The sequence below is a fragment of the Hypanus sabinus genome, unplaced genomic scaffold (assembly GCF_030144855.1).
Source record: "Hypanus sabinus isolate sHypSab1 unplaced genomic scaffold, sHypSab1.hap1 scaffold_124, whole genome shotgun sequence".
Classification (NCBI taxonomy): domain Eukaryota; kingdom Metazoa; phylum Chordata; class Chondrichthyes; order Myliobatiformes; family Dasyatidae; genus Hypanus; species Hypanus sabinus.
The window spans coordinates 136665-149851 of NW_026779303.1; the positions used below are offsets into that span (position 1 = coordinate 136665).

Below are 13187 nucleotides of genomic sequence, written 5' to 3' on the forward strand. Positions count from 1 at the left end.
CATATTGTGTACTGTTTTGTATTTCAGGGTACTGATTTACTACAGGGGACACAACACACAGCATCCACCAAAACGAGATTTCTTAAGTTTGGCCGGGCTGCGGGTCTATCACCCCCTATATTAAGCTGAGGGTCAAAGCGAGAGTTACATGTGGTTAGATTAAAGAACACTGGGGCTGTCTACAAGACGGGTCAGAGCCGTCTCTATTTCCTGAGGAGACTGAGGTCCTTTAACATCTGCCGGACGATGCTGAGGATGTTCTATGAGTCTGTGGTGCCCAGTGCTATCGTGTTTGCTGTTGTGTGCTGGGGCAGCAGGCTGAGGGTAGCAGACACCAACTGAAACAACAAACTCATTCGTAAGGCCAGTGATGTTGTGGGGGTGGAACTGGACTCTCTGACGGTGGTGTCTGAAAAGAGGATGTTGTCCAAGTTGCATGCCATCTTGGACAATGTCTCCCATCCACTCCATAAAGTACTGGTTAGGCATAGGAGTACACTCAGCCAGAGACTCATTCCACTGAGATGTAAACCTGAGCGTCATAGGAAGTCATTCCTGCCTGTGGCCATCAAACTTTACAACTCCTCCCTCAGAGTTTCAGACACCCTGAGCCAATAGGCTGGTCTTGGACTGGTTTCCACTTAACCCTAGACATTGATAGAGCTTGTTTCTTATTATTGATTATTATTCCTACACTTCTATGTTTATTTTTGTTAACCTGCTTTATATGTGTATTTGTATTATTGATACTGTTTTGCTTATTTTACTAATAAACGCCTTTAGCTAAAATGATAGATTTCCCTTATCTGATCTGGTTGTGTGAGAAACCAGAAAGACAGGCAGCAGAAATGGATGTTGACGAGTTTCTGTTAAGTCCAGACTTTGTGGCATTAAAGAAGGCTAAAAAGTCTGAGTTTTGGGAAATGGTGGAGTCCTTGGAATTCAAGGAGGTTAAGAAAGGGACGACAATGGCAGAGATACAACGTAAGATGGCTGAACATTATCTCATGATGCAGATATTCAAGGAAGAGTTGTTAGAACACTTTCCTGTAGGGAAAAAAGTGGCCGTGAACCAGAAGTGGCCTAGAGATAAGTGGGTGGTGTTGTTACAAAGTGTACTTAAAAGGAAGGCTCAACGTGCATATGCAGCATTGTCTGTGGAGGCTGCAGAGGATTATGAGGAAGCAAAACTGGCTATCCTTCGGGCCTATGAGCTGGTACCCGAAGCCTATAGACAAGAGTTCAGGGACTTAAGGAAGCAGTGGAATCAGACGTTCACAGAGGTTACATACGACAAGTGTGTGTACTTTGACCGTTGGTGCGCTGCAGAAGGGGTTGAGGAGGATTTCTACCGCCTACGAAAGATGATCCTGATCGAAGAATTAAAAGATTGTGTTCCGGATAATGTCCGGAGATACTTGAACGAGAAGAAGAATAAGTCCATATCAGAATCTGCCAAGCTAGCAGATGAATATGCCTTAACCCATCAAATGAAATTTTCCCCAAATAAGTGCTACCACAGGAGTAGTAGGGGTGGTAGAGAAAGCCTAACGGCTAAGTCTGAGACTAAGCCAGGGTCTACCGGAAAAGACAAGGAGGAAAAGCCGTCTGGCAGGTCTCCTAGCGTTGTGTGTTATAACAGTGGGAAATCTGGCCACGTAGCATCTAAGTGCTTTGCTCCAAAGAAGGAGACGGGGAAAGGAAAGGCGACCGCGCCGACGGGCTGTGTTAAGCCGGTTGAAATGCTGTTAAAAGAGGAGCTAAACCGAGTTCAGGAGGGATGTGAGAAATCCCTTTCAACCGGGTTGGTATCTGTGAGGGAGGGGTCACCCCCAGTGCCAGTAAGAATCTAGAGAGACACTGGGGCTTTTTAGTCCTTAATCCTAAGCAGAGCATTGGAATTCAATAGTGAGGCAGATACTGGTGACGTGCACGTGATAGAAGGGGTTGGAAAAGGAACTGAGGCCGTACCGTTACATAAAGTATTTCTGAAGAGTGACCTGGTATCTGGACCAGTCACGACAGGGGTACGGGCTGCACTCCCGATACCCCATGTAGATGTCTTACTCGGGAAAGACCTGGCTGGGGGGGATGTGTTCTCTGCAGTTCAGCTCATGAGTAAGCCTGCCAGGACTGAGCCCCCGCCCATAGTTTCTGAATTTAATCCCTCAGGTGCAGTCACCAGAAGAATGTCGAGGAAAGCTGTTAGGACAACCCCTGATTTAGCCGAGTCCAACCTTGATTTAGCAGAGACGTTTTTACCAGCCTTGTACCAGGAGAGGTTGGAGGGTGGTAAAACGGAGAATAGTGGGGCTAAGGAAAGTAAGGGAGACAAAGCAGAGTCAGTGTTGTCAAGAAACAGAATCTTGAAATTGGCCCGTAAGATACCCCTGGGTGGACATTTTGGAGTGAGCAAGGAATTTATGGAGGCACAGAGCCAAGATGAGGAACAGATGTGGCAGTTAGAAGGTCCAGGGTTGGACACGGATGATGTATCTGGATTGACAGAGCTGGTTGTAGTTGAAGAATTTAAGTGTGTTCTCAATAATGCAAAGGCTTTCTGAGATAATAAGGATGCCGCTACCTTGAGGGAGTCCGCTGGGTTAGCAGACGAGGTTGTTTTAGCCTGCAAGGTTGAGTTTACTCCAGATGGGAGTTGCCCAGAGAGTAACTGGGAGGATCAGGGGAACTTGGAATTTGAAACTGGGACTGGTATTGAAAGCCAAGAAGAGGCAGTTGTCCCATTGGCCTGTGTTCAGGTTACTGATCCTTGTGTGGAGACTCAGGAAAGGTCTGAAATGTCTGATTTGGTTAAAAAGGAATGCTATCCTTTTGGGTCAGATGCACTTGGTTCAGTGAAGAAAGGGTTAACCTTGGCACCAGTAGAGTGTGAGGATTCTCAGTCACTTGTATTAAAAGTCAGTGATGAGATAAAAGCTGGTGAGATGGATGTTATTGAAGATACTGAGCGAAAAAGTGTTACTCGACTTTTGAATAAAGTAAATGTAAAGTCGGGTTTGGTTCCAGGACTGTTGTGCAAAGGGAAGGGACCGTTAACTAAACAATGGTTTGTTAACAAGATGTTTGTTTTGAAATTTAAGGATAAACAACTTGGTGGTGTTGCTCAAGTATGTGATTTGGAAAGGCAGAACTTAAAGTGTTGTTTTGGCCCAGAGAGACCATCTGCTAGTGTCATCAAGGAAACTAATCAAATTAAATATCCTGAAGATAAAATTAATGACCTGCTTAAAATTAATGAGTGGTGTGGAAGTTCAGAAAATGGGCTTAGTTTAGAAAACATCGGTGATAAGCTTTGTTTTTCTGGACGAAGCTTGTGAAAGTTAAAGATGATATCATAGTAGGTTAACTGAAAGTTAGGTTTAGAAGTAAAATAGAGATTACTATTTGCGCAATCTTCTGTAATGTACTACATTATAATCACACATGTAGTGGTTCACTCTTTGTGATATACACCTAAGCTAAGAACTAACTCCACTGTAGAAAAAGAATTACTGTCACTTACCCTGGCATTACAGCAATTTGAGGTCTACATTTGACCAGCATAGAAACCAGTGATAGTTTATACTGATCACAACCCCTTGGTATTTTTGACAAACATGAAGAATAAAAATAGATGGTTATTAAGTTGGAGTCTGTTGTTACAAGAATTTGATATTAAAATACAAAATGTAAAGGGAAATGACAATGTAATTGCTGATTGTTTATCCAGGTGATAATTTGAAAGTATACCTGTGTTATCCTTGTAGTTAAAGACAACTTCTGTATTAGATTAGACTCTGTAATGTGCTTTACTAGTGAATTTTCAACCCGGTGAAGATTCTTTGAAGGGTGGGGGTGTTATGTGTGCTGAACAGACCTGATGGAAATGGGGTCCAGAGCTGACCCTTTCCCCCCCCCCCTTTGAGGACTATGCAGCTAATGAGAGCGAAAGAGAGATGAAGAACAGAGCTAGAGATATCTGCTACAGATAAGAGAGAGACAACTGATTTAGGTATTATGGCTGCTTCACTGATGGACAGGTAAATGAAACCTTTTGCTGCAGGGACACTTCTTTGCTCGTTAACATTCCTGAAGAGACAGCAGGAGTGGCCTAGTTCAATGGACATAGACATATTGAGTTGATGGATGGCTGATACCCCGTCAGTGGGGATAAAAGACGGGTCTGGGGAGACACTCCTCAGACACACCAGTGGACACTGACCGAGTGTTGTGCATCCACAGGAAGGTGGGGGCTTAGAGGACCGAATCAGAAGATCGGTCACAAAGGCTCAGAGTGTGACGGCAGGGCTGGTGGGGACTTGTGTGTGTGTCCAGTCATGCCAGGGTGATGAGTCCACCACTGAAGAACAGTCTAGCTGAGAACGGAGGGGTCATAACCGAATGACCACAATGGTACAACGGAATAAGAAGACAACAGAAGGTTTGCCTGCTGCAGCTGCCCAATCTCTTGGTCGCTTTCTCCCCCCCTCTCTCTCTCTCCAATTGCAGCACAGCAACAGCTACCTCAGCATGGACGAACTGAACTGAACTTTATATTCTCTTATGACTATTCATTTACCCCTAGATATTGATAGAGCTTGTTTATTATTGCTAACCTGTTTTATATGTATATTTGCATTATTGATGCTCTTTGGTTTATTTTACTAATAAACACCTTTAGTTAAAGAACCACCAGACACCAACGTATCTGCTGGTCTGTAAACCCAGTTACTGGGTACGTAACAGCACACTTTACTTAGTATTATTTAATTATTTATGGTTTCCTATTGCTATATTTCCTGTTCTTGGTTGGTGCGACTGTCACGAAACCCAATTTCCCTTGAGAACAATAAAGTATGTCTGTGTCTGATTACTGAGTTAATTGCTTACCACATTCACAGCAGGTGAACGGACACTCCCCGGTAAGAACTCAATGATGCACACTTGGTTGATTTGGCTGAGAAAATCTTTTCCCAAAGTCTGAGCAGGTGATCAGCCTCTACCCAGTGTGAATTCGCTGGTGTGCTAGTAGGTCGGATGACCGAGTGAATCCCTTCCCACAGTCTGAGCAGGTGAATGGCCGCTCCCCGGTGTGAAATCGTTGGTGTGCCAGTAGGTCGGATGACCGAGTGAATCCCTTCCCACAGTCCGAGCAGGTGAACGGCCTCTCCCCAGTGTGAACTGACTGGTGTACCTTCAGATGGGATGATTCAGTGAATCCCTTCCCACAGTCTGAGCAGGTGAACAGCCAGTCACCAGTGTGAACTGACTGGTGTCTCAGTAACTGAGATGACCGGGTGAATCCCTTCCCACAGTCTGAGCAGGTGAACGGCCTCTCCCCAGTGTGAACTGACTGGTGTACCTTCAGATGGGATGAGCAAATGAATCCTTTCCCACAGTCCGAGCAGATGAACGGCCTCTCTCCAGTGTGAACTCTCTGATGTACCTTCATTTGGGATGACCGAGTGAATCCCTTCCCACAGTCTGAGCAGGTGAATGGCCGCTCCCCGGTGTGAAATCGTTGGTGTGCCAGTAGGTCGGATGACCGAGTGAATCCCTTCCCACAGTCCGAGCAGGTGAACGGCCTCTCCCCGGTGTGAACTCGCTGATGCACCTTCAGTTGGGATAAGCAAGTGAATCCCTTCCCACAGTCTGAACAGGTGAACGGCCTCTCTCCGGTGTGAACTCGCTGATGTTCCTTCAGATGGGATGACCGAGTGAATCCCTTCCCACAGTCTGAGCAGGTGAACGGCCTCTCTCCGGTGTGAACTCGCTGATGTACCTTCAGTTGGGATGACCGAGTGAATCCCTTCCCACAGTCTGAGCAGGTGAATGGCCTTTCGCCAGTGTGAACTGACTGGTGTGTGAGTAGGTCGGATGACTGAGTGAATCCCTTCCCACAGTCTGAGCAAGTGAGTGGTCTCTCTCCAGTGTGAACTCTCTGATGTGCCTTCATTTGGAATGACCAAGTGAATCTCTTCCCACAGTCTGAGCAGGTGAATGGCCGCTCTCTGGTGTGAACTCGCTGGTGAACCATTAGGTTAGATGACAAAATGAATCTTTCCCCACAAATTCAGCAGATGAAGAGCTTCTGCCCAGTGTGATCTGACTAGTGTGTCCACAGGTGGGAAGACGACTGAATCCTTTCTCACAAACAGAACTGGTGAATGGCCTTGTCCCAGTGCGAACTTGCTGATGTACCTTCAATTGAAATGACCGAGTAAATCCCTCGCCACAGTCTGAGCAGGAAGGATAATCGAGTGAATCCCTTGCTCCACTTCTTAAATATCAAAAGAGACAGCAAAACGTGTGTGTTATGTTAGACATTCCCGTAGACAAATTCCTTGTCATTTTTAACCTGTGAAAAGATTTACAAAATCCATCATTTGGTGTAGAACAACATTTCAGCTGAGATCACTTGAGTTGTCAAGGTCTGTTCTGACATCACACTGTTACAGTGAAGTTTAACCCAATTTGGAGAGAGAAATCACCTTCTAACTGGGCACAGTGCTGTTATCTGGAATGACCATTAAACTCTCTGACGCTCTTCCTGTCTCTATAAGAATGGGTCATCTCTGCCATCTCCAATCTGTGACCTGCCTCAGTTTGACTCTCTCGATTGGTATTATTCCCTGTTCCCACTGAGCTGCATGGGTTCCTCCCCCACAGTAACTGAAACACTCTCACACAAATAGCCGGCAGTGCATTCCACGCACCCACCACTCTCTGTGTAAAAAAACTTACCCCTCACATCCCCTCGGTATATATTTCCAAGCACCTTAAAACTATGTCCCCTCGTGTTAGTGATTTCAGCCCTGGGAATAAACCTGTGGATATCCACATGATCAATACCCCTCATCAGCTTATACACCTAAAAATGCTCTAAACATAAAGAATTAAATTATACATTGCTTTGAGTATTTGTCAGAAGTATACAACATTATGAGGGTAAAGATAGGTTAAATGGAAGGAGGATTTTCCACTGAGGTTGGGTGCAATGATAACCAGAAGTCATAGGTAAGTGGAGAAGGTGAAAATTTAATGGGAACATTTGGAAAAGCTCTTTACTGAAATGGTTGTGAGAGGGTGGAATGAGATGTCAGCACAAGTGGTGAATATGAGCTCGGTTTCACCATTTAAAAGAAGTTTGGATGGGAGTGTGGATGGTAGGGGTATGGAGGGCGATGGTCCCAGTGCAGGTAGTTGCACAGCTTAAATGTTTTTTTCAGCATTGACTAGATGGGCCAAATAGCCTATTTCTCTACTGAACTTCTCCATGTTTCTGTGACAGAGAAGCTGTTGAAGCTTGTTTGGAAGGGAAAAGGGAGGAGTGACAACGGAGCAGCAATGGCTGGAGTTTCTGGGAGCATTTTGGAAGCTGAGTCATCGATGCATCCCAAAGAAGTGGAAGCATTGGAAAGGCAGGAGGACACAACCGTGGCTGAAATGAGAAGCCAAAGACAACATAAAAGCCAAAGAGAGGGGAAAACAAAAGAGCAAACATTATTTGGAAGCTTTTAGAACCTAACAGAAGACAACTAAAAAAAAGTCAGATGAGCGCAGGAAGTGGAATTATGATTTGTAGTCATTAATGAGTCTTGGCAGCACCCAACAGTCTGAGGCATTTAGAGGAACAAAATATCCGGGGCCTCAATATTTCCTGAAAATCAAGGTTCCCTGCACTGGTTACGTTTCAACTTTTATGTTTTTAGGCACATACAAACTCTACACTCTCAAAATTTCACTTCTCAATGCCTCCCACATACCAAGTACTCCTTTGCCAGGAAACAGACTGTCCCAAGCCACACTTGTCAGATCCTTCCTGATACCATCAAAATTGACTTTTCTCCATTTTGGAATCTCAACCCGTGGTCCAGACCTCTCTTTCTCTATCTTTATTTTGAATTTCATGGCATTATGATCACTAATTTCTGTCACAAGCCCTGATCATTTCCTAACAGCTTATTGCACACTTCTACGTCAGGAATTTTACATACTGATTAAGGGCACATTTGAGAAACTCTACCCCATCTACCCCTTTTACACTATTCGAGTCCCAATCAATACAGGTAGTCCCTGAGTTACAAATGTCCGACTTAAGAGCAACTTGTACTTACGAACCGAGGAAGGAGAACGCAGTCCACCATTTTAAGTCATTGCCTCTAACACTGTGTTGAGTGTTTAACTTTGTATTGGGCTTAAATCTTTCTTAGTAAGATTTACCCTGACACCACAAACCCCTCCCACCATTCCTGTCAGCTGGTGGCGCAGTCAGCTCAGCACTGGGCTAGAGAACGGAGGTTCTCAAGTTTGTTTTAGTGACAGACTGCTCCCGTGCCGGGTTGATGTCGATCCAGTGACTCCCGTACCCTCCATGCAGGGTTGATGTTGAGCTCGCGACTCGACCTTGTAAAAAAAACACTGCCACCTCCAGTTTAAATTCCCACACAGAACATTGTGGAGGATCAAATACCCAAACCGAGCACAGCCCCCACTTGTCCCATTTAACCTGACTCAGTGTACAGTTTAGGACCTGGGGAATTTAGTGTTGCAGTTCTTTGGACCCAGTGGAGCTCTGGAGCTGGCAGAGGTTGGCACCCACCGCCTGCAGTGTTTCTGTTCCACTGACAGGAAGCAATCGCACTTGAAAATAAAGTGTGAATAAGAAAGCATTTGGAAAGAGGTGAAATGCCATCCGTCACTGGAAAAGCATTAGGCTACAGTCGGTCAACTATTGTAACAATTTTAAATGATAATGGATAAAGTGAGAATAATGGAGCATGTGAAAGTCCCTGCCCTGATGAAAGCTACAATTATTACTAAGCAACACAATAGTTTAATTATTGGAATACATACTTATAAGTGTTTTATATACATAGAAAAGTAAAATATATACTATATACTAAGACAAACGTTTGACTAACTGACACTAAATAATACCGGATGTACTTGTTCCAACATACGTACAAATCTGGCTTAAAGATGGACTCAGGAATGGAACTCATATGTAACCTGGGGACTGCCTGTATATGGAAAGTCAAAATCGCTTATTGAATCAACTTTTGTTTCTTGGCATGGTCTCCAATCTGTCTACAAATTTGTTCCTCTAAATCCCTAAGACTGTTGGGTGCAAACAAACTCCAATAATGTCTACAATAACATAATTCCCTGTCCTGAGCTCATCTGGCTTTCCTACGATGCTCCTTGCATTGTGATATACACAGCTCAGCACATTCATCGCACCATACTCAACCATGACCTCAATGTTTGACTAAATGAGACTCACCAAACTTTCTCCTGACTGAATCAATGGGAACAATGAGTCAGGAGCGTTCTCTCTAGTTGATGCTCTCAGTCCTCGGGCTGGTTCACTTGTTGCTGTTCCCGTCTTCAGCTGTGGTTTGCTTCCAATTGGGGTATTTCTTCCAATAGACCTTTCACTGCAGGTTGAACTTTAACCAGAGAGAAAATAAAGCACATTAACAATAAAACGGAGAAGCAAACATTTCTGCTTAATGTTACTAAGAACAAAACTCACTGAAAGTTAGAAGTTGAATGCAGATATAATGATCTCAGTAAACAATCTTTTATTGTCCCTCACACGTCACAAAATGATATGGGATAAAGAGGATCCATCATTCAGTCAGGAACAGAAGTAGATGATTCAATCCATCTGGTCTGCCCCACCATTCAACCATGGTTAATTTTTATTCAAACACAATATTCCTGCCTTCCTCCTGTAACCCTGCAGCTACTTAGCAATCTGGAATATATTAATATCTGTCATCAATATACCTCAACCAACCTCTGCTGCAACAAATTCCACAGATCAGATCTTTTGGACAAAACGTTTTTCTCAGTTTTAAAGGGAAACATCTTTATTCTGAGTGTGCTGTGAGATCACAGACTCTCTGTCTAATGGAAACATCCTCTGCATGTCCACTGTATCCAGGCTTTTCAGCATTCAGTAGGTTTACTTAACCAAACATCCCCCACCACCCCCACCGTCCCTCTGAACTCCATTGAGCACAGGTCCAGAACCATCAAATGCTCCTCATACATAAAGCCGATCATTCCTGAGATTATTCATGTGAACCTTGTTGGCAACAACTGCACTGAACACATTTCCAGGAAAAACAGACAAATTGGTACCAGGTTAATTGATAGGGAAAGTTGTGCTTTCTTCACTGTTGTACCAGCACAGAAAGAGCCATTTTAGCTCAGAAAGAGCACAGAAAGACCAGGTTAAACCAGGTCAATTTCAGGAAATATAAACCAGTCCAGGATGAATGTAATATAAAGAAGCTGGATTTACCAGAAACGCTCAGCAGGTAAGGAACAGCTGTGGGGAGAGGAACAAACTCTACAATTCAAGTTAATAACGTTTCATCAGAATGACTTCAAACGTTTTCAGTTTTTAGTGCAGATCTCCAGCAACTTGAGATTCTGCTTGACTTGCACCGAGTGGCCAACAGATGACAGTGAGTGGGGGGGATTTCTAAACACAGTTTGAACACCAAACTCGCAGGTCTATTTTTCCTGTTGTAAACACAGAACAGCCCATTTACTCATAGCCACTCCTCAGATTAGCAGTCAATGCTTCCAAAGGAACTCCAGAAACTAACATCTGATCCTACAACAGAAGTACTTGCTCAACACCCCATAAGCCCAAGCAGCTCGATTCCTGGGACCATTTTACCTGGATCAAAAACTGTAATATCCCAGGACCCAACCTCACAGATCTCACACTGGGTAGTTCAGTCCGGGATTTCCCCACAACCAATGTGCAGCTGCTCGAAATTTCTGCTTCATTGCAGAAGGAGGACCATCCAGCCCCTTCTGTAGAAGCACTAACTGAAGTCAAAGCCATCACAGGACTAGGGTCCAAGCACCAACTCTCCCAGTACTCCTTGCTGACTGTAATACAATGAAGTGTGTCAGCCAGTCACAGTTCAAAAACTAGACCCTCCATACCAATGCACAACAGAAATGGGACCTGATGACCCTCTGGCATTCCAGCTAATAAAAAGTGATTTTGGAAATAACTCAGTGAGGTCAAAGGTGTAAAAGAATAGTTCACAATGAAGACTATGTTTAGAAGGATTGCTGATATATATCACTGAAAAGGTGTGATACAGGGTGGACCAAGGTTGACCCAGATAGTTGATGCATATCACTGAAGCTGGGGTCAGAGAGACTGGACAGAGGTTGAACAAGATGGGCAGGGAATGAGCAGATGTAACCAGATGGGAGAAGAGATCAAGGACAATCACTGATGGTTCTCCAGCAATATGCAGATACTGAATTAATGGTACATACTACTGTATAAAGGATTCCAAAATGACAAAGTTAGAACAAGCAGTAAAAACATTGCCAGATATACTTTGATCCTCACCGTAGTTTTATCAACAAGCTTTCCATCCGGACACTTCATGCTTTTTATGGTCACTACTCTGCCTCTGACTGTGAGGATCTGCAGAGACTTTTGGATCCAGAACAGCACATCACAGAAACCACTCTACCCTAGACATCCCAGTCCCTCGGTAAAGCAGGCAGTGAAATCAAAGATCCCCACAACCTGGGACGTTCTCCTTTCTCACCCACCCCAGTCCGGGAGAAGACAATAGCCACAAAGCTCACGGACAAATGTGAGGAGCCTCAGCAAGCTTGGCGACTTGGGGAAAGTTAACGGGACTCAGTGGCCAACATCAGATTTCCCCAACACAACATGTGATCTTGCATCACAAACCGGAGGGCGGGAGAGTTCTGCAAGAAAAAGCCGTATGTGACCTGTCTGTGGGTCACCCATTTCAACTCTACAGAAATAGACAGCCTCGGCTCCTGGTTTGGATCGTTCAATGCAGATTAAGTGAAGGGGACACATTTTTGACCAGCCCAGATAATCGGAAAATAAATGAGTAATTGGCCCTCAGTTCGGGGCTCACGGCCCACATTGGATCTCCCCACTCGGGATCGGTCTCAGTACTCACCGATAGGACAGCAATATCTTTGGCCCACAGACTGTGATCTGACCCCTGGCTCCCCGACCCAGGAGGCGAGGACACCTTCCCCGATCCCAGACATTCCTCTTCAGTACGGAGCAGAAAGGAAAACACCGCCCACCCGGAGTCTGTGAGCATGAGCGAAGGGATTGTTACATCTGTGGTTAAATGGGAGAGGCAAACGGGATCACGTGGCTGGTGGGATCTCCTACCCCAGGCAGAGAGTCCAGCTGCCAACCACTTCTGTGGAAAGAGCCAAACTTGCCACTTACATCTCCTCTCACCTTAAGTGTATTAGACATTTCAACCCCCAGGAAAAATATATCATCTGTCCACTCAGATTCAGTTTTATTATCACTGGCGTGCATCATGAAATTTGTTAACTTTGCAGCAGCAGTTCAATGCAATACGCAATATAGAAGAAAAATAATCCTAAAAATAAATAACTAAATCAATTACAGTATCCATATATCTGGGAACATTGCTCATTGTGATTTTTATAAAATGACCTGGATGAGGAAGTGAAGGGATATGTTAGTAAATTTGCTGATGACACAAAGCTTGGGGGTGTTGTGGATAGTGCGGAAAGTGTTAGCACTTACAGCGGGCACCGAAAGCATGCAAAACCAGGCTGAGGGGTCGCAATTGGAGTTCAACCCGGATAAGTTTGAAGTTGTTCATTTTGTTTGGTCAAATGTGATGGCAGAATATAGCATTAATGGTAAGGCTCATGGCAGTGTGGAGGATCCGCGGGATCTTGGGGTCCGAGTCCATAGGACACTCAAAGCTGTGACGCAGGTTGACTCTCTGTTTAAGACGATGTATATTGCATTGACCTTTATTAATCGTGGGAATGTGTTTAGAAGCGAGAGGTAATGTTGCAGCCATACAGGACCCTGGTCACACACCACTGTGCTCAATTCTGGTCACCTTACTACAGGAAGAATGTGGAAACCTTAGAAAGAGTGCAAAGGAGGTTTACAAGGATGTTGCCTGGATTGGGGAGCATGCCTTATGAGAATAGGTGGAGTGAACTCGGCCATTTCTACTTGGAGTGACGGAGGATAAGAGGTGACCTGATAGAGATGTATAAGATTATGAGAGGCATAGGTTGTGTTCAAAGGTTCAATGTCCATTTGGCAATCAGATGGCAGAGGGGAAGAAACTGTTTCTGAATCACTGAGT

General features: G+C 44.5%; 2 protein-coding genes across 6 annotated transcripts in view; one reads left to right on the forward strand and one right to left on the reverse strand.

Moving 5' to 3' along the window:
• Window positions 1–13187, forward strand: part of LOC132386651 (zinc finger protein 214-like) — a 243883-nt gene that overhangs the window by 22044 nt on the left and 208652 nt on the right. The gene's annotated exons all lie outside the window — the stretch shown is intronic.
• LOC132386644 (zinc finger protein 239-like) overlaps window positions 1–13187 on the reverse strand; it is a 178717-nt gene that overhangs the window by 12448 nt on the left and 153082 nt on the right. For 2 of the 4 annotated variants that reach the window (XR_009509618.1, XR_009509617.1), the window contains exons 2-3: window positions 9287–9452; window positions 4891–6358 (exon numbers count right to left, since the gene is read on the reverse strand). Coding sequence is in view for 2 of the 4 variants with exons in the window: in XM_059958948.1 (XP_059814931.1) it covers window positions 5000–6037 (1038 nt within the window). In the remaining 2 variants the exon portion in view is untranslated. Of the gene's footprint in view, window positions 1–1428; window positions 6359–9286; window positions 9453–13187 lie in introns of those variants that run through there. The other 2 variants (XM_059958948.1, XM_059958949.1) reach the window with 1 other exon arrangement.